At 36.7% G+C, this 22,386-nt stretch overlaps 1 protein-coding gene across 1 annotated transcript in view; it reads left to right on the top strand.

The window, feature by feature from the left end:
* BIRC6 (baculoviral IAP repeat containing 6) overlaps positions 1-21,377 on the top strand; it is a 236,563-nt gene extending 215,186 nt beyond the window's left edge. Inside the window, 5 exon segments of the mRNA XM_027113430.1 lie at positions 1,158-1,319; positions 4,268-4,345; positions 10,876-11,064; positions 16,806-16,940; positions 20,239-21,377. Coding sequence (XP_026969231.1) covers positions 1,158-1,319; positions 4,268-4,345; positions 10,876-11,064; positions 16,806-16,940; positions 20,239-20,418 — 744 coding nt within the window. The 3' untranslated portion in view covers positions 20,419-21,377.
* The last annotated feature ends 1,009 nt before the right edge of the window (positions 21,378-22,386 follow it).

The raw sequence follows: 22,386 nt of genomic DNA, 5'->3' as shown, positions 1-22,386 counted from the left end.
AACTTGGAGCCCCAAAATGTAAATCAGACTTGTCACAGAATGGGACTCTAGTACCACTTGCCTCCACGCACAGCTTTTCAGGACCCGAGGCTTTGCTGCTTATGTCTTGTACACTAAATATCTGTTGATTGACTCAAACATAATTCATTAAATAATTCTGACACTCACTGTTGGGTTCTCTGCTATTTTTTGGACTACCAGTAACCCTAAGGGAAACATCACACCTACTGTTGTCTCAGAACCTTTTTATCATAAGCTGTTAGGTGAAAACATTTATTCCTCTTACCTACTTGTCTCATTATCCCAGAAGAAAATATTTAAAAGTAAGCTATTAAATATTTAATATTTTATTATTAAGGAAGTCTTGGACTTCCTTGGTGGCACAGTGGTTAAGAATCCACCTGCCAGTGCAGGGGACACAGGTTCGAGCCCTGGTCCGGGAAGATCCCACATGCCGTGGAGCATCTAAGCCTGTGTGCCACAACTACTGAGCCTGTGCTCTAGAGCCTGCGAGCCACAACTACTGAGCCTATGTGCCACAACTACTAAAGCCCGCATGCCTAGAGCCATGCTCTGTCTGCATCAAGAGAAGCCACCGCAACGAAGAGTAGCCCCTGCTCGCCTCAACTAGAGAGCGCCCGTGCACAGCAATGAAGACCCAACGCAGCCAAAAATAAATAAATAAAATAAATTTATTTTTTAAATGTTAATTTTTTAAAAAGTAAGCTATTTCTTAAAATATTAACTTGAAGATTTGAAGCAGAAAGTTACTCTCATACCTTTGAGATATGATAATGAATATACCTAGAATCTCAAATTGTTGACAGTAATGTAGAGATCATGAAGGAAAGCTCTTAGAAAAAAATAATTTAATATTTTAAAAGGTATTTGCTGTTAAGGTAAGCTTTCCTGCTGCCAATTGGGCATCTCTCTATTAAAAGCCCATTTTCACCAAAACCAAATCACTTTAATTGTAATTTAAAACTGTTTCCTAGTCCTGTGTATGTTTTTAACTTTTAACTTCATTTTTAACACATTTTGGTAGAGATGTATATAGGATGTAAGAAGATTGTTCTTATTTCATGTTGAATTGTTTTTCTAAATAGTAGCATTTAGGAATAGTAACACAGGCTTTTGTGTTTGTATGTGCATACTAGGTTCTGATAACTGGTCCAGCAGACACTCCTTATGCAAATGGCTGCTTTGAGTTTGATGTCTATTTTCCTCAAGATTATCCCAGTTCACCTCCTCTTGTGAATCTAGAGACTACTGGTGGTCATAGTGTGCGATTCAATCCAAACCTTTATAATGATGGCAAGGTAATGTAATTGCAGTCTTTTGTTTCTAATGCCAAAGTATTGTAACCCAAAGTTTCTTTGTAATTTGAACAGAAATTTTGTTTTAGTTATCATCTTTTCAAAAGTACATGAGTTTCTTTGTGCTTCTTTTCCCTGTATGCAAAGATTAGCCTGAGGAATGAGAGAGAAGGAACCAAAAATGGCAGAAACACAACAGTGTTACAAAGCACTTATAGTCTTAAGGGGTTATTGTGAGGGACTAACTTATTCAACACATTCCTTGGCCAGCTGAGAGCTATCTCCACTCAGAAGATAATAGAGCCAGATGCCTGTCTTTGCCATTCACCTTTCTTTACTTTCTTTTTACTTTGTGTTTTTTTTTTTTTTTTTTTTTTGCGGTACGCGGGCCTCTCACTGTGTGGCCTCTCCTGTTGCGGAGCACAGGCTCCGGACGCGCAGGCTCAGCAGCCATGGCTCAAGGGCCCAGCCGCTCCGCGGCTTGTGGGATCTTCCCGGACCGGGGCACGAACCCGCGTCCCCTGCATCGGCAGGCGGACTCTCAACCACTGCGCCACCAGGGAAGCCCCTGTTTACTTTCTATATCTTCAGTTCCAGTTATCTTTTCACAATTACCTGAAGATACTATCCATGTTTTCATTGGTACCATTGTGTACCATTATTTTTAAAGTTTAATTTGTGTTAAAATGTTTTATATTTTCTTGTAAGTAGGAAGATGCATTCCTGTCTCCACAAAAATAGTTAACAAAGAGGTATAATAAAAATCATTTCATATGGCAATAAACCATTAAAAATTAGATTTAAAAGAATAATCATCACCTTTCAAAGTAATTTTGGACAGTTTGATGAAATTTCAATAGTAAATTCCATGCTGAGAATATTTAATGTTTAAAAATTACTAGAAGGTCAGAAGAAATTTCTCGATTTCATAAGCAGACTCTTTGATGATGTGAGAATAATAGATGCTTGAAGTTGATCTGGTTTATTAAAGATGGCCCAAGTTTTCCCTTGGTTTTGTCTTCCTATTTTTAAAAAGTGCAGCCTGCCTCCGATCTGTGCTTACAAGTTATCATTTTGTCTTCACCATAAGCTCAAATCACAAAATTGGAATTCATTTTCTGGGTTTATTGTAGGATACTTAACCAGAGGTAAACCTTAGTTTGTTGGGGAAAGCAAAGAACAGGTCTTTTATAACTGAGCAAATTAGACAAAGTAGCAATGTTGACTTTATTCAAGAGAGAGTCTGGAACTTGAATAGAGTTTAAGTGTAGATATTAAGAATTATTTAAGAAATTACTTCCTTGGACTTCCCTGGTGGCATAGTGGTTAAGAATCCGCCTGCCAATGCAAGGGACCTGGGTTCAAGCCCTGGTCTGGGAAGATCCCACATGCCGCAGAGCAACTAAGCCTGTGCACCACAACTACTGAGCCTGCGCTCTAGATCCCACAAGCCACAACTACTGAGCCCACGTGCCACAACTTCTAGAGCCCGTGCTCTGCAACAAGAGAAGCCACCGCAGTGAGAAGCCTGCGCACCACAACGAAGAGTAGCCCCTCCCCCACTCGCTGCAACTAGAGAAAGCCCACGTGCAACAACGAAGACCCAGTGCAGCCAAAAATAAATAAATTAATTAATTTTTAAAAAAATAGAAATTACTTCCTTAAGACTTACTGGTATAGGGAAGAGGTTTAGAGTTTGAGATTCCAGTACCCTGAATTGTATAGTCTGTTCTATTATACATTGGGACTAACATTTAACCTTGGGATCTAGATCTGTAGTTAGGGAGAAGATCCCTGCCATTGGTAGTCATAGGGATGCTCTAAAAACCAGGTGGGATGGTATGTATGATAGTGCTTCAAACAATAATTCACAAAACTGTTCAGATACAAGTTTTTTAAAATTATTAATGAATTGATCTACTAAACAAATTGATGTATTTTGCATTATTGTTTTCACAGAGAATAGCAAGGAGATGGACTTCTCTGCTTTTTTAAGGACCACTTATTTTCCAAATCTGTTGCCCATTACATGAAATTATTAGTTTACAAGTACAGATAACATGTCCCTGGTTCTCTTTTTCCTGGAGTGACTGTTGACCTGTGTTTGGCAGATGCTTTGAGTTCATTCTTGCTCTTTGAGTGAACAGATAACTAATGCGTCTTCAAATTTGTTCTGAGGAACTCTGGGGATCCTCAGGACCCTTCAGGGAATCTGCAGGGTCCTCCCCTTTCCCACTTCATGTTTGCGTGAGGCCAGATTTTATTCATACATTTCAACCAAAGCAATATATAACAACAAATCGAATGTAGAGGCAGGTATGGAATCAAGATCTCTTCTATTGGGCTTCCCTGGTGGCGCAGTGGTTGAGAGTCCACCTGCCGATGCAGGGGACACGGATTCACGCCCCAGTCCGGTAAGATCCCACATGCCGCGGAGCGGCTGGGCCCGTGAGCCATGGCCACTGAGCCTGCACATCCGGAGCCTGTGCTCCGCAATGCGAGAGGCCACAACAGTGAGAGACCTGCGTACCACCAAAAAAAAAAAAAAAAAAAAGATCTCTTCTATTAAGCTATAACCCATTTTCAAAATTTACAGAATTTTGAAAGAGATTTTCTTAAATGTAAAACAATACCACTTTTCCTCACCAAAAAATATTTTGTTGTTGTTTGGAAAAGAGTTATTTTTCATTAAAAAATATGTTATTTGTATTAATGTGTAATAGCTGCTAACTCACTTTTCATTATGAAGAAATTGTAATGCCACACAGATCTGGATCACATTTGAAGATACCAATTTGTTTTAACAGACCAACCCTTAGGGTTTTCTGGGGGTACATAAAACTGAGATACTTTGACATAATAACATTTCAATTTTATTTCTAGTTCCGGCAGATTACTTTTAAAAAGCACTCCTTTCAATTCTGTTGATACTTTTCCCCCTTCTTCCTCAGGTTTGTTTAAGCATCTTAAATACATGGCATGGAAGACCAGAAGAGAAGTGGAATCCTCAGACCTCAAGCTTTTTGCAAGTAAACAAATTTCTCTTACAATTTCACTTAGAAAATAAGGAACCATCTTGGTTTAAGAACATTTTTTTTTAGCGACCAAGAATAAACATAGTAAACCATAAAAAATAAAAAGCTAGATTGATAGGAAGTACATACTAAACAGCTTATAGGTGAGCAGTTAGTACAATGGAGTTATAGCTCATTTTGAGTTTAGAATCTTAAGTTAGGACATTAGAATTTTCTTTTTGTCAAAATTCCCTTTTAAAAAATCCCTAACTTGCCTTAAAGTACACTCTGGTGCAACAAGATCAGGCAAGACAGATTAGCCTCTTCCATCTCCCAGTCACGATAAGGCTCAAACTCAGGTGAGTAGAATTTAATAACTACTAGTGTTACATACCTCTCCACACATGATATGGTTCTTCTGTAATCTAGTTAATAATGGGACTCGGTGCTTCCCTGGTGGCGCAGTGGTTAAGAATCCACCTGCCAGTGCAGGTGACATGGGTTCGACCCCTGGTCCGGGAAGATACTGCGTGCTGCGGAGCAACTAAGCCTGTATGCCACAACTACTGAGCCTGTGCTCTAGAGCCCGTGGGCCACAACTACTGAGCTCGCACTCCTAGAGCCCGTGCTCTGCAACAAGAGAAGCCACCACAATGAGAAGCCCTCCCACCGCAATGAAGAATAGCCCCCAACTTGCTGCAACTAGAGAAAGCCCGCATGCAACAACGAAGACGCAACACAGCCAAAAATAAATAAATTTTAAAATAAAAATAAAAAAATAATGGGTCTCATCTGAGGTTTAGAAGTACTGTCCTGGAATTCATAAAACTTGGGATTTGCCATTCTTATTTGGCAGAGCACTTAGCACACATGTTTCATAGTGTTGAATTTTTTAAGTTAATTTTCACAAGCCATTTGAGTACATAAAATAAAATGTTATATAGTATCCCATCAAATTTTCTTTGCTGATGCTTTATCTTAATAGTTCAGAATTCCAGCAAAGAGACAGACATATTAATAATAGTAATTAACTTTGTTGCTTGATCATTGAAGAAACAGAAATAAACCACTGTTGGTGCATGATAGTTTAAACTCACATTTGCAGTTTAGTGTTTATTTTAAGAAAGACCACCATAAATCATGCCCAGGTAAGCCTGTTAAAGTTGACCTACCTTGAAAGGATTCTTTTCCTACATTCTTATATTGAATTAGGTAAAAGAGATATGAAAAATCATTCTTTAGGATGTGACTTTTTTAGGTTCTCTGAAAAGACCTTGCAGCAGCCCCGTGAATTAAATAGTACTGTAATGTAAGTTTTTCCTTTGTGCTAATATGGAGACTCAAGAAGAACAGAGATTATATGATTCATGCAAAGTAACTAAGGAAGTTCCTTAGTTACTTTGTTCCACCAAGTAACTATAATACTTCTTCATTTGAGAAATGATTATGTAGGGGGAGGGGTAAATTAGGAGTTTGGGATTAGCAGCTATAGGCTACTATATATAAAATAGATAAACAACAAGTTCCTACTGTATAGCACAGGAATCTATATTCAGTATCTTGTAATAACCTATAATGGAAAAGAATATGAAAAGAATATATGTATTCGCTTTGCTGTACACCAGAAACTAACACAACATTGTAAATCAACTATACTTCAATTTAAAAAACTAAAACAGAAATGATTGTCAATTCTAGTTCAAAAACCTTAAAATATTTGTCTACATGTATGTTACTCTTGTCAACAGAAACTATTTTTATGATCAGTTTTACTCTGAAAGGAAACTCAGAGATATCCTGTTTTTCATGAAGTAAATTAGACTTACCTGAGAAGTGGAATCAATTTTTGAAATTTTTGTTGGATTTATGTAGTTTTAAAAATAAATTTACAGTTTTCAAAATTTTTTAGTTTAAAATTGGATTTGCTTTTAACTTTTATATTATCTGTATGTCTAATATATACCAAAAATCCTGTGAAATAAAGAAACTTATTCTGAAGTGTTTAAATTTTACAACTTTGAAACCTTACTACACATAAAGTATGATATTTTCCCTTTAGGGTTTTTGTCACATACATAGTTTACATAGTCATAATTAACATAGTAGATAATTATTTGTATATTGCTTTGTTCACCTAACAGTAGAGCATATCCATCTTCCCTGTTTACAATTTTATAATTTGTAAATGCTATGTGATAATCTTTTGAGTTCATATAGTATCATTGAACTATTTCGCCACTGTTGACTAAATATTTCACTTTTATTATTTTAGTTTTACAAATAATACCATTATTATATGACTTTCTCTACATTTTAGATAGTTTACTGAATATAGATTTCCAGATCTGTGACAAAATTGACTTGAGCAAGAACAAGAGAGGCTGTATCTTTTCTGTGGCAAGAGTGAATCGCCTTGTTTTGTCCAGATCTTAGGGGAAAACTTTCAGTCTTCCCCCATTGAGTGTGATAATAGCTGTGGATTTTTCATAAATCCCCTTCATCGTGTTGAGGACATTCCCCTCTACTAGCTTCTTGAGTATTTTTAACATGAACAGATGTTGGATTTTGTCAAATGCTTTTTCTGCATCTATTGAAATGATTGTATTATTTTTTATTCTATTATTATGATATATTAATTTTTTGATATAAACCAACTTTGCTTTCCTGGGATAAAGCTCAGTTGGTCATGGTGTGTAATTCTTTTTGTATGTAACTGGATTGTTTGCTAGTGTGTGTATATATATATGTGTATGTATGTGTATATATATATATATAGGCCATGCTGAGCGGCTTGCAGGATCTTAGTTCCCCAACCAGGGATTTAACCCTGGCCCAGGCAGTGAAAGCGCCAAGTCCTAACCACTGGACCGCCAGGGAAGTCCCAGTTTGCTAGTATTTTTCTTAAGGATTTTTGTATCCATATTTCTAAGAAATATTGGCCTGTAGTTTTTTTTGTGTTATACTGCTTTATAAACATCATACTAGAAACAAATGCATCTAGTCAGGAACACATTGCCCTTTGTTGTCTATTAGATTCATTCTTCAGAGGCAGACTACAGAGCCTTAGGAAAAATTACTTAATTTCTTTACTTTCTAAATTTTATTTATTCTTGGCTGCGTGGGGGTCTTTGTTGCTGTGCACAGGCTTTCACTAGTTGTGGCAAGCGGGAGCTACTCTTCGTTGCAGTGCACAGGCTTCTCATTGTGGTGGCTTCTCTTGTTGCGGAACACAGGCTCTAGGTGCACGGGCTTCAGTAGTTGTGGCACACAGGCTCAGTAGTTGTGGCTCGTGGGCTCTAGCGTGCAGGCTCAGTAGTTGTGGCGCACGGGCTTAGTTGCTCCGTGGCATGTGGGATCTTCCCGAACCAGGGCGCTCACCCATGTCCCCTGCTTTGGCAGACGGATTCTTAATCACTGTGCCAAAAGGGAATTCCCATATGTGACTGGTTTTTAATGTTGCTGTAATCTACCTAAAATACATATTAATGCGTTATGAATAGTTTGTTCCAGTTGGATGTTAATAAAGATGTCATGTGCAAGAGGAGTTAAACATATTTAATGTCACATAATCAACCATTTATAAATATATTTATAATATAATAATATATAAATACTACCATTTTTCTTAAGATGGAAAGTTCTGGAAATCAGCCACTGATTATAGTTCTACTCAATAGCAGCATAATTTTCCGTAGAGGAGGATGCTTACTATTTTGAAAGGCCAAAAGCATTTTTAACTAAGACTGGTTTCTTTCCATTACCCTAAACAAGTTACTAGTTTGTATAACATAGTTTCTTGTTGCAAATTAATATTTTGGATTGTATACTCTGTAATTTCCTGTGTTTGAAATACCTATAATGAAAATTTTTAACATACCAGACCAGGTCAAAGAATTAAATCTTCTGACAAGTTATAATTTGAAAATAAAGGCATTCATAGGAGGCAAGATTGCTGACTGGTTATGGCCTGGTAGGGTTAAAATTTTTGTTTGACACAGACAGTGAAAGGAAGCTGTTATATATGGTTCTTGATTTAGTCAGCCTCTGAATAAAATATAATGAGAACATCTTGCAGTTTTGTGGGTGCTAACATAAAGCTAAAGAGGAGAGGGACTGTAAATTCAGCCTATGAATAAAAGCTTTTTTGACTCTTGACTTTATGAAAATGTCAAAGAACTGACTAAGAATCGGTGAACTTCCACTTTGGAATGCAAATATATTCTGTTTATTATTAAGTATAACTTATATATAGCATATCATGGTACGTAATAGATATTTTTCTGTTAATTACCGACTCATTTTCAACTCATTCTAAGAAAACACGTTAGCCAGATGTGGCTATGATAAATATTGGGTTTTTTTGGTTTGTGTTTTGGTTTGATCCAGGGAGCTCTTTTAATTAAGTTTTGTTGGTCAAAATGGAACTCATGCTGACTGCTTTTTTGCATATCCCTATTACATAAGTTAAAATTTATTGGTTTTAGAGTAGAGGTGATTTTGTTTTGCATTTTGCTACCTTCTGGATGTATGCTGTCATTTTCACTCCACGAAAGAATAGCTATTGTGTATTAATTACACGTATGAGCCCTATTGTTTTACACCTCTCAACCCCTTATTTAATTCTCACAGTCATCCTATAATGTAAGTAGGTATTATTTCTATTTACAGACGACCAAAAAATGGATTCTGAGGGGATAAAGTTATTCTGCCTACCTTGGTCTCTCTGACTTCAAAATATAGTGTTTCTCAGAGTTAGATAAATCCTATTAATTTAGAATATTGAAAATCAAATCCTTTTAAAAGAGAGAAATCCTCTTCCCAAGGATTTATTTACTGGTTTTTCATGAGAGTGTTTTATGGGCTACAATAAAGTGTGCTGTGAAATAAAATGAGTAAGTAGGTCAGATAATTCAAGGCTCCAGAAATTCCATAAAATGAATATTTTGACTCCTAAATAGCTGAGTTCACCAAAGAAAAATAAAGTGGCACTTATATATTTCCTAAAAGGTACATGTTTAAAAAGTAAATAGAAGATGCCCGTAAAAAGTAAATAATAATGTCACCCAGTGAGAAAAGAGCACGTGTTATAAATTATTCTTTGAATTTAATTCCAAGAAATATCGATCTCTGCTAATTTATTTGTTATCAAATGCAGATGTTATAGTTCAATTTTTTTAGCAGACAATATTAAACTCAAATTTATTTCTCAAATATAGTTTTCTTTGTTCTGTATACAAAGCATCTATTTTTCATTTCCTGTATATAGTTTAGCTCTTTTAAAAAACCAGATGTGTTATGAATCTGAAGTAGTTTGTAAATTGTTTGAATCTCCAGCTGCTTGAGATTTATAAAACTATATTTTGTCTCAAAGGAGCTGAGGTTAAGTAAGTAACTGAATCCTATGTTACAAAATTTCTTTCTCCGCCTTTGTAGATAATGGGAATATACCCTACTCATATAAGAGGAAGATTATTTAAAAGGGAAAAGGAAAGGAACTAATAAATATGCCCTGGAAGATTATTTCAGAAGTGTCAGATTTGAGTTGGGGGAAAGTATATAGCCAAGGGAAATCACTTTCCTTTAGTGATATATTTAGTTTCAGTAAGTTTAAAAATTATGAGATCTTTGCCTCAGAATTATACAGGTTAATTTTTTTTTCCGTAGTTGACCTTGGCCTCAGTAACATGGTTACTTCAGGTCATATTTAACTTTGTGTATTCATAGGTCATATATTTCAGGTTCAAGTTTTCCATTTTTTTAATTTTTTAAGAAAATATATTCCTTGACTTCTAAGGTGCATATCCTTGATGTTGTTTAATCATCTTCCCTGAAGAAAATGCAACTGCTGCTAATTGTTTTTCATGTATGAAGTGGGAAAATTATAGCTAATATTTTCCTGCCTCCAAAGATGTCATATTAGCCAGTTATGTAAGTATATTAGCAAACAGTACTATACTAACTAAGAGTGAACTCTCAATATTGGTTATATCTAGAGAAACAAACCTTCTGGTATGTAAGTAGGGGGTCAGAGCTGGTCTTAGAGCCATGTCATCTTGCTATTGAAAGCTTCTGGTAATATTTTTGTGATACCGTGAAAGTAAATTTTCCTTGGAATGAAAGTAAAGACTGCGTCATGTGTAGTTTTCCTTACAAGTGAGTATTGTTAGGAGTATATTGTTAGCTTTATGCCCTTTAAGAGTAAGGACAGTTCGAGCAAAATGATGTCTAAATTGGTATGGGATGTTTATAAGCAAGTGTTTTTTTTAGTAGTTTCAGGAAATAGGATCTTCATACCTATTTTTCTTTTTCAAGGATTCAAGAATATAAAACATATATATAAATATTATATAAGATTCTACTGTACCTATTTTAATTTTGCTCTAATAATACAGTATTTCAGTGTCAATTATTAACATCAGTTTTATGGTGATAAAGTTATGTGGACGCACATATTAAAAGTCACTCCTAGTTGATAAAGCAAGGTATTAGTTTACTGGTAGTAAAAATGTCCTATCATAACTATTCTTTATTTCTTTGGTCCTCAGGTGTTGGTGTCTGTTCAGTCCCTTATATTAGTAGCTGAGCCTTATTTTAATGAACCAGGATATGAGCGGTCTAGAGGCACTCCCAGTGGCACACAGAGTTCTCGAGAATATGATGGAAACATTCGACAAGCAACGGTTAAGTGGGCAATGCTAGAACAAATCAGAAACCCTTCACCATGTTTTAAAGAGGTATGTTTAATAAAATTAATGAAATACTTTATTAAAGACATAATAGAATATAGTTTAGGTATTATACTTCCCTTTATATCTGTGGTATACTAAAGTTTACTCTTGTTTTTAGTCATGAAAAATCAGTAATAATATAGTACAGGTGAATTTTTTAAACCATTTACTTCCTAAAAGGCATCTGACTATATTTTTGGACAGTTTTATTAATTCTTTATTTTTCATGGCTACTGTTCTACTAGCATACTGTGCTAGTTATTATGTTAGTATATGCTAGAATATGTTACGAAAATATTCTTCATAAAAATATTCTTTTTTATTAGAGATTAAGATACTTTCTAATTGTCTTGCAAATAGAAACTTTGCCCTTATACTAATATCTGTGTGTGAAATTGAAGAAAAAGACATTTTCTTTTCTTTAGGAAAAGTTGAACTTAGTTTCTGAAACCAGTCTTGATACTGTCACGTGCTTTCATTTTTACCACATCCTGAAGTGTGGCTCTTTTCCTGTACTTAGTTATCTCTCCTTAGTCTGCCTAAAATATGGTTGTATTTTTTACTTGTCACATCAGATTACTTCATCACATCTTACTTTAACTCTGTCATGAAACATTTTTTTTTCCTAAATTGTTTCCCTTGATCATCAGTTTCTTAGGTTGTGCTAGAAACACAACACTTTAGAGGAAGAATTGGCGTATTTACCTGATAGAAAATTGATCTTTAATACAGTTAAGCAAATATTATGTGTGAACTATGAGTGGCATTATACGCGAAACTCTCCTCATTAAGTAGTATCGATGAATATACTCTGAAGGAATGTAAAAACGTTTCTTCCTTTTGTTATTACTAAATGACTTTGCACTTTGAATGACATAGTTGGGTATTTTACTTTTGCAAAGGCTTGTATTCAAGGCTGTGGGTAATTACTTTTCCTAATATTACAGGAAATACAAACATGCATTTCTTTGTACTCTTAAGCATAATGTTCTGTCCTTTTCAAGTTTGGGCTACTTACATTAAGTAATTCATTTGGCAGCCGTGTGGAATATCAGCTGTTACTAGGTGCTGCACTAAGGTACTCTGAACTCAAGGAAAAGTGAAAGTCAGTTCCTGCCCTTGATAAACTTATATTCCTCCTGTTTGTATCATAAATTAATTTCTTAGTGCCTTTAAGACTCAAATAACGTATCCAGATATGTAAACTACTTGACAAGTCTACTAGAATGTATAATAACCACCTCAAACTTAACACTGTAACTCTGCACTCTTGATTCTTCCTTCCTTTCTTCTCTCAGTAAAAGCACCATGGTCTAAACCCAAAACCCTAACAACGTGTGGCTTCATTCTTTTACTCACATACCACATTCAATCTGTTGACAAATTTCGCTCTACCATTCAAAGCATAATCAAAATTTGATGAAAAATATATTTTCGCTGTGACCAAAAAGGGCTTAATTTCCAAAATATACAAACAGCTCATACAGCTCAATAACGAAAAAACAACCCAGTCAAAAAAATGGGCAGAAGACCTAAAGAGACATTTCTCCAAAGAAGACATAGAGATGGCCAATAAGCGTATGAAAAGATGCTTAGCATTGCTAATTATTAGAGACGTGCAAATCACAACTACAGTGAGGGGGGCTTCCCTGGTGGAGCAGTGGTTAAGAATCTGCCTGCCAATGCAGGGAACACGGGTTCGATCCCTGGTCCAGGAAGTTCCCACATGCCGCGGAGCAACTAAGCTCGTGTGCCACAACTACTGAGCCTGTGCTCTAGAGCCTGTGAGCCGCAACTACTGAGCCCATGTGCCGCAACTACTTAAGCCCGCGCGCCTAGAGCCCATGCTTCACAATGAGAGAAGCCAGTGCAATGAGAAGTCCACGCACCGCAATGAAGAGTAGCCCCCACTCACCGCAACTAGAGAAAGCCCGCGCGCAGCAACGAAGACCCAACACAGCCAAAAATAAATAAATAAATAGAGTAAATTTTAAAAAAATCTACAAATAACAAGTGCTGGAGAGCGTGTGGAGAAAAGGGAACCCTCCTACACTGTTGGTGGGAATGTAAATTGGTACACCCACTATGGAAAACAGTGTGGAGATTCCTTAAAAAACTAAAAATAGAGTTGCCATATGATCCAGCAGTCCCACTCCTGGGCATATATCCAGAGAAGACTCTAATTCAAAAAGATATATGCAGGGCTTCCCTGGTGGCACAGTGGTTAAGAATCCGCCTGCCAATACAGGGGACATGGGTTCAAGCCCTGGTCCGGGAAGTTCCCACATGCTGTGGAGCAACGAAGCCCGTGCGCCACAACTACTGAGCCTGCGCTCTAGAGCCTGCAAGCCTAGAGCCCATGCCCTGCAACAAGAAAAGCCACCACAATGAGAAGCCCGTGCACCGCAACGAAGAGTAGCGCCTGCTCGCCACAACTAGAGAAAGCCCCGCACACAGCAACGAAGACCCAACGCAGCCAAAAAATAATTAATTAATTAATTTAAAAAAATGATACATGCACCCTGATGTTCACGGCCACACTATTTACAATAGCCAAGACATGGAAGCAACCTGAATGTCCATTGATAGATGAATGGGTAAAGGTGTGGTATATATGCAATGGAATACTACTCATCCATAAAAAAAAATGAAATAATGCCATTTGCAGCAACAAGGATGGACCTAGAGATTATCATACTAAGTGAAGTAAGTCAGACAGAGAAAGACAAATACCATATGATATCACTTATATGTGGAATCTAATTGTACTTAAATCTAAAATGAACTTATTTACAAAACAGACTTGCAGACACAGAAAACAAACTTATGGTTACCAAAGGGGAAAGGGGGTGGGGGAGGGATAAACTAGAAGTTTGGAATTAGCAAATACAAACTACTGTATATAAAACAGATAAACAACAAGGTTCTACCATATAGTACAGGGAACTATATTCAATGTTCTGTAATAAATCATAATGGAAAAGAATATATATGTATATGTATAACTGAATTACTTTGCTGTATCCAGAAACAGACACAACACTGTAAATCAACTGTACTACAGTTAATTAATTAATTAATTAAATCTTCACCCTGGCCAGCCTATTTCAAGCTCCCATTACTGGGACTTCCCTGGTGGTGCAGTGATTAAGACTCTGTGCTGCCAATGCGGGGGGCCCAGGTTTGATCCCTGGTCACGGAACTAGATCCCACATGCATGCTGCAACTAAGGAGTCAGCAAGCCACAACTAAGGAGCCCACCTGCTGCAATTAAGACCCAGTGCAGGGACTTCCCTGGTGGCACATGGGTTAAGAATCTGCCTGCCAACACAGGGGACATGGGTTCGATCCCTGGTCTGGGAAGCTCCCACATGCCATGGAGCAGCTAAGCCTGTGTGCCACAACTACTGAGCCTGCACTCTAGAGCCCGCGAGCCACGACTACTGAGCCTGCATGCCACGACTACTGAAGCCCACACATCTAGAGCCCATGCTCCACAACAAGAGGAGCCACCGCAATGAGAAGCCCACGTACTGCAACGAAGAGGAGCCCCTGCTCCCCACAACTAGAGAAAGCCTGTGCACAGCAACGAAGACCCAACGCAGCCAAAAATAGATAAATAAATTTATTAAAAAAAAGAATAAAAGACCTGGTGCAACCAAACAAATAAATAAATATTTTTTAAAAATCAAACAAACAAAAAAATCAAGCTACCATTACCTGTTGCTTGAATTGTTGAAGTAGTTTTCTGATTTTGCTGCTTCCGCTTTGTCCTTCTACAATGGTTCTCCACGCATAATCAGATCATCTCACTCCATTGACTTCCCATTAAAAGAAGATGAAAACACAGAGTCCTTACCATAGCCTTCAAAACTCTACATTGTCTGGCTCCTGTCTACCTATCCTTCAGCGTCTCTAAGAGTTCAAAGACTTTTGATACCAAATGTTAGGTTGTGGAACAACTGGAGCTCTGATATATCAATACTTTGTAACATATCAATACTTTCAGGTAATAAGCTTAATATATGCTTTATGACTAGCAATTCCATTCCTTGGTATATGCTCAATAGCAGTTGTGTACATATTGGGTGTAGAGAATGTTCATAACATTGTCAAAAATTGGAAACAGTCTGATCAGCAGAATGAATGGAGAAATTATGGAATTTTCATAAAGTGGAATACAGCAGTGTAAATGAGTGAACTCCTTCACACATTAAGATGGACAAATATTATAAACACAATAAAGAGCATAAGAAGCCAGGCACAAGAGTACTTTCTATATGATTCTATTTATAAAAAGTTCAAAACTGAGTTAAACTCATACTTAAAGAAGTTAGTATAGTGTATACTTTTGGATGAGGGTTAATGGTAAGAAGTAGCACAAGGGGATCTTCCGGCATGCTTGGTAATGTTCTGTTTCTTATCTAAGTAGGGGTTGTTTTCTTGTGTTCACTGTGGGAAAACGCGTTCAGTTATACACATGATTTGGGCACTTTTCTGTATATGTTAAACGTCAGTTTTTAAATGTATTGAAAGAAATTTGTAAGTATACACAGTCAGTGTAATTTGTTGGTTCATGCTTAAAGTTTTGTTTTGTTTTCTGGAAGAATAAACTGCTAACACAGGGGACTCAGAGTGGGGACATGACTTTCACAAAAAGGAAATATGTATAATTTGAAACAATAATTCTTTCTCATCTTTTAGAACCTAGCTCACATTAAAGGGGTACCCCTTGTCCATGAATGCTTTTCTAATTTTGCCAATCAGTTGTGGCCTGCTACTTTTTTACTTTCATGGGATTTGTTTTTGTTTTTTATTGTCGTTTTGCATTTTTCAAAACGTATCTTTTTCTTGTGCACTCATCTCCCATCTTATTCTGTGGTCATCATGGTTCTTTGTATCGGGTGGTTTCGTACTCATTTTTGTATCCCTGTATGCATCAAACTCAATAACTTATTGGTGGTGTTTTATGTCCATTCCCAGTTTTTCCTAATTTTTCCCTTGTAGGTATTATTGCCTTTTCTTTAGAGGAGACAAGCTCATTGGGCAACGTAGTAAGTAGCTCACCCAGAATACAGAGTAATAATTCCAAAATGATCTATTTTCTAGCTTAAATTTGTCAAAAATAGACTTTTACTACATACACAGAAATTTTACTCGGTTTTTCAAAGAAAGAATTTTAAAAATCTGAAATGTAAAGCACATTTATCTTAAGGAGTTAAACGTCATAAAATAAAATCTTGTTCATAAGTTAACCAGAAGACAAAATTAAGAGAGTAATAATATTGCCTATTTGGGGCTATGTTCTGATATCTGTGCGAATGCCTGTGATTGAGAATCTCTTTACTCATCTAAATGTTCTTTGAGTTCTCTTTGAAAGATAGAAATTGACAGTTTTTCTGTTGTCAATACTTTTTCTCCTGGTTATTCATTTATTTACATTTGCCTTCTGACTCTATTGTTTTATAGATGTCTTATGTTCTCTGGATAGGATTAACTACTGAAATGTCTGAGTGGGATTGGGCATTATTTTCTGCTTATAGAACTGGGTATTTCAACACAAGTCATCTGATGTCATAATCCTGATTCTTCCCTGTTAATAATGTAGAGTGTTAACCACATTGAGTTTTGTGGAGAGAAAAAAAATGCCATGTCTTTTAAATTTCATGTTTTTGTAATGCCACATACTTTGTCTTTTAAATTCTGACCCGATCACATGTTGTTCTCTTGCTTGGTTTATTCTTAAGGTTATACATAAACATTTTTACTTGAAAAGAGCTGAGATCATGGCCCAGTGTGAGGAGTGGATTGCAGACATCCAGCAGCACAGCAGTGATAAGCGGGTAGGCAGGACCATGTCTCACCATGCAGCAGCTCTCAAGGTGAGTAACCCTCCCTAACAGGAGCCTTGTCGGTGGCTTTAAAAGAAGAGTTGTATATTCACTGACAGAACCGTGATGACTGCTAGAAAGAAACATTAAATTTATTAAGTTCAGAGGTTACCCAGAAGTCTATAGAAAAGATATATTCCTTTTGACAATGAAGTGACAGTTCCTAAAATTAAAAATGAGTATAGGGACTGAGCCAACAGAGTTTCATAGAGTTGTTTGACAATGATGGCAACAAAATGTTCTCCATGACAGTTTGCATTAGCTTTTCCCTGAGCCTCTTACGTTCCAGAATTTTATTACTTGGAGTAATGAGGGAGATGGTAGCTGCAGAGCCTCCAGCAGCTGATTGGTGTGGAAGCATCTGTGATACAATCTTGTTTTGGGGGCAGTGAGCTGTTGTTTTCAACTAGGGCGTTCACAGAATGGAAATGTAGTACATGATGGTTTTGGAGATTTTTTTTTTTTTTTATGTGGGAATCATACCTCCAAAGGCCACCCTTTTTTCCCTGCCATGGGAGATACCTGTCTTTACTCACCTCTGTTCCTTTTATCCTCCACTGATTATGGTCGTCTCTACTGGCTCCTTTCCTTCTAACTTTAAAAGTATCTTCACTTAAAATGATTAGATGATAATGATAAGGATTTATTAGGTTTTTTTTATTGGTGAATTTTTTTAATGTCCCTGTTTTTCAGGTTACATACAGAAATATTTATGAATGTAAAACCATACAATATCTGGGGTTTGCTTCAAAACAAAATGAGAAAAGTGGTGGTATTATAGATGAAAGAAGACTAGCTCTGAGTTGATAAATGTTGAAGCTCAGTGATAGATTCATGGGAGTTCATTTTATATTCTGCTTACTTCTGTATATGTTTGAGATTTTCCATTATAAAAACCTTTAAAAAGAAAATTTTTTTTCTCCTTAACATTTGCATCCCCTTAAGCTAGTTTTATTTTGCCCCTGTTATTATAAAAATGATTCTCTCCTTTTACTACAAAAACTAGAGCTGTTAACACTTTTGCCTCCATTTTTAAATAACCCTCTCACCAATCAACGTTTTGTAGTTGAATTTCCATTCTATGGAAGTGACCCGCTATCCAGTTCTCAAAGTGACCCTGGCTCTGCTCTCTATGCACCTCGCTCCCCTCTGTGCATCTCTCTCCCCTCCAGGCCTTTACAGATGCTTACTTTTGCCTGCTCTACTGGCTCACTTCCATTCAGTTTTCAGCTTAAATTGCACTTCATGGAAACTTGCCTTGACTTTTAAATTAGATGGTTTCAGTATAATCTCTTGTAACACTGTTGCCTACTTGATAAAAACAGTCCTAACACTGGTCTAATGTTCTTTTTTTCTCTGTACTTTTCATCTGTGGGCTATCTTGGCTCCTCTTCTCACACTCTTAATTCTTTCAGCTTGTTTTTTCTTTCCCCTTCTGCTGGATGATTGTGTACCTGAAGCCTTACTATTTGGCCCTTAGGACTATTTTATTCTCTTTCTCTATCATTGTATCTATACCCCTGACTTTGGCCATTTTCTCTTTAAAAGTGACTTTGCAAACTGTTGTCTGCTCTTAGCTTTCTCAAAGTCATATTACTGGCATTTTTACTTGGATGCCCTGTCATCACTCTTCATTGAAGATCTAAAAGAGAGAACTTATCTTTCCTTCAGTCAAATTTTATAACCTTCTGTATTTTCTTAATCTTAAACAACTTTTCTCTGTCTAAAAATCTTCAAATTTTATTTAACTCCCGCTTCATCTAGTATACCTACCTGGTCAGTGCTAGGTCCTATCAGTGCTGCCTTCATACGGGGATTCTCCTCCCCATTATTCTCCTCAGTTCCCATAGCTCAGTCGTTTAGATATATCTTTCCCTTACACAAAACCTCGGTGGCTAAAGTCCAGCTTCTTTTGGTTTGTTATTTCAGTCAGTGTCTTGTTTTTATCTCAAATTCTTATTCTTTGTTTCTGTAATGCCCTGATTTGGAAATCTCTATCCTGAATCAGTCCAAATTTATATCATCTCAGGTATACTTTTGCTGCTGAGTGCTACTTGAGAAAAGTATGCAGCTCTTCAGTTTAATTTCACAATAAAGGCATAGTATTCCCACCTCAACTGGGCCTTCATAATTGTCCTTTTTTTTTCTTCTTCTTCCCTAGTTAGTGTTTTCTTCTGTTGTCCATGGTGGAAGGGAAATTGGGGCTAGAAAAATTTCAAGTTACCAGTATGTAAATATACTTTGAAACCTTAAAAATGGCTGCAAATGTGTAGTTGTCTTATCTTGCTTATATGTCTTCTACTTCTAACCAAAGTTTAGGCTCTGTAAAATCAGAGATCATATAGTTGGTCCTCCATATCCACAGGGGATTGGTTCCAGGATCCTCTGCAAATACCAAGATCCACAGATGCTCAAGTCCCTTAGATAAAATGGCCTAGTACAGTCAGCTCTTTTTATCCAGCTGTGTCCTCCTTATTTTACACATCGCTTTTACATTGTTACTGTTGAGCACAGTTCCTTGTTCTATAAATGTTGGTTAATTTTCAAAGTCAGCTATTGACACAACTAATTTTCAAAGCCCTTGGTGTGAGATTTGAGGTCATTTCTCTCCCACTAGAAATTTATAAACTAAAACTTAATGTTTGTAAACAACCAGCCACTCTCTGTTAACATCTCTGTATCCTTCCCTAAATGGCAGTATGGGGTAATACAAAGTTATGTACTCTCTCTAGATCTTCTTTTTCATTTGCTTACGTTTTAAAAAATCCTTATGATTAAATTATTTATAAGGTGTAAGCCAGGCATTACATGAGGCAATGAGTATGAAAGATTTCAAACGTTTTACATAGGGCCTAGTTTTCATTCACTAAAATAGCAGTGGTTTTATTTTAATTTATGGACTGTCTCTCAAAAATTTTAGTCAGAGGCAGCATGTATTACAAGTTAAGATGTTATTCTCTTTAATTTAAAACTATATATGGCAAATGACTGGTGTCCTCTAAGTCATTAGTAATGCTGTTTTTCTTACAGGTGTTGGGGCATTGGTAGGGTCTGTAGGCATGCTACTCAGTACTCAGGGCTTACCAGAAGCATCAGTTACTTTGAGGTTAGAGATTTGTGCCAACTTTGTTCACTGCCTGTTAGAGCAGCTAGCTTAAGGAAGGTCTTACTAAATTTTTGTAGACCTAATGCTTTGGGTTTTGTTTTGAACTCAATTCTTCCCTCCAGTGATGTTGTGCTAGTACCCCAGGGTTTACAGTTCTAACATCACTCATTTTCCCCTGCGTAGCGTCACACTGCGCAGCTCCGAGAAGAGCTGCTGAAACTTCCCTGTCCTGAAGACTTGGACCCTGATGCCGATGATGCCTCGGAGATGTGCAGTGCCACAGCGGGTGCTGAGGAGACTCTCATGCATGATCAGGTCAAACCCAGCAGCAGTAAAGAACTCCCCAGTGACTTCAAATTGTGAGCTGCATTGATATGGACTTCATAGACGCAGAGGCTTTGAAGCACAAGCCAAATATGTCAATATTTGTATGTAAGAAACTAATTATGTAATAGGTAATGAAACTGAAATTATACTACACCCTTAAGGAGATCCAGTTTAATTCAAGGTGATCTTTTATTTACCTGTACAAGAGTGTAAACTTTTTTGTGCTTTTATTTTTCACTTGTGAGAACCACTGATTGGTATGTTCAACAAATTTGTGTATACAAAGAAATGGATAAATCACTGATTATATAAGGGAAACTACCTTAGGAAAGAATGTTTACTGAATTTTTTTTTTTTACTGTAGAGTGAAGGGTTGTTAACAAAGAATATATATTGGTCATTCTTACAACTACTATTTAAAGTCAGCAACTTTTCACTGAATTTGATAGATTTTATGTTTGGCCATATCTTCATGCTCATATTTGATTTCTGAAGACCTCCTACATACACTTCAATAAAAGTTAAATGGACATACTCCCTCTTTTTTGATTTACTGGTACATTTTTTAAATGATAAATCTGCCATAAAATGCATTATAGCTGGAGACTTGCACTTGTATGGATGAATTTATTACATTCAACGTATTTAATTTTATGCTTTCTAAAATTCTAAGATGCAGAAAAATAAATGAACATGATTTTATTCTATGCCAATATTTGGGCCTGTGAATGTATCTGTTATTTGAATTTAAGTATATGAAGAGGAATGGTCAATTTGAAAAGTCACGCTAAACTGAGTTTTTCCTAAAGGGCTCCTTTCTTCCTGGACTATCTGGTTTTATTACTAACGTCACATGTATATGTTAAACATTGAGGCTCTGTAGAGCAGAGAGGATGTACCTCTCTGGTGCTGTTACAGTACATTCTGTACTTGCCATATAGGCTCATTTTCATGCAAATTCTTCCTAGAGCCAAATAAATAAAGACTTAGGTGTATTGGTATGTCTTGTTTCTAAAACAGTTTGCCATGGTGTGAAATGCTATTTCTACAAAGAATTGGACACTTTCAAGAGCTACTCACGGGAAAGGGAAGGCTATTTTTTTCAAGACCAGTTATCACAAAGGAAGAGCTAAGGTGATTCTTGATAGTGTTAATATAAAATAAGCTGGAAACCCTGAATCTGGAGCTGACCTGAGGGAGAAGCTGTATCCTGAGCAGTGAGTTACTCTCTGAAGGAAAAGGGGAACTAGGGATCATGATACTCTCTCAACAAGGTACAGAGCTCCTTAAAGTGAGTAAAGTGTGTGACCAGGAAATCAAAGGTTCCAAAACACATAGCATTAGGTCTAGTGGGTGATGAGTTACACAAGCATGACAAAATTGAGTCAGTTTGTGAGGAAGCAGAGTCAATTAAATGTTACTCACAGACCTGCTATCTTATAGCTCAGTATAAAATCAGCAGCAATAAGTAGTAAAAGGACGGTCATCAATCCTCTAGGCCTTTTGTTTTTCGGTCTGTCAGGGTCCTGTCAGGGATAGATGATAAAAGCTTCTATCCAAGTATATTGTTTACCTCCAATTTGGGATTTTATTTTTAATCATTAAAATAAGGTAGGGTCATTTCCCTAATGGTCATTTCACACCATTAGTCCTCAGAAAACTTTATAAAAGCTAAGTAACAATATCAGTACTGTAAGTTCCAGTTCATGTTTTTTAAAAACCAAGGCCTAAAGTCTGAGTTTGAGACTTTAGTCTAATTTGGTTCCACCTGGAATCTAGACTACAACAAACATTTGAGCACTCAGTTTGTACTAGGTACAGGTTCCTGCACTTGAGGATTGAATGACAAACATGAAAACATAATGTCAGTGCAAAATGGTAAGTTCTCTGATACTGTTATTTACAGGGTATATTGGGAGCACAGAGGAGGGACACATACCTCAGGCAAAATGTTGATGGGCACTGAGTTGATATGGTCAGGAAGAGCTTCCTAAAGGAAGATAT

Source organism: Aethalodelphis obliquidens, unplaced genomic scaffold (genome assembly GCF_003676395.1).
Source record: "Aethalodelphis obliquidens isolate GAN/ISIS:26980383/991018 unplaced genomic scaffold, ASM367639v1 scaffold12, whole genome shotgun sequence".
Lineage (NCBI taxonomy): Eukaryota > Metazoa > Chordata > Mammalia > Artiodactyla > Delphinidae > Aethalodelphis > Aethalodelphis obliquidens.
The sequence above is the reverse complement of the archived record's forward strand: the minus strand, read 5'-3'. Positions and strand labels throughout refer to the sequence as shown.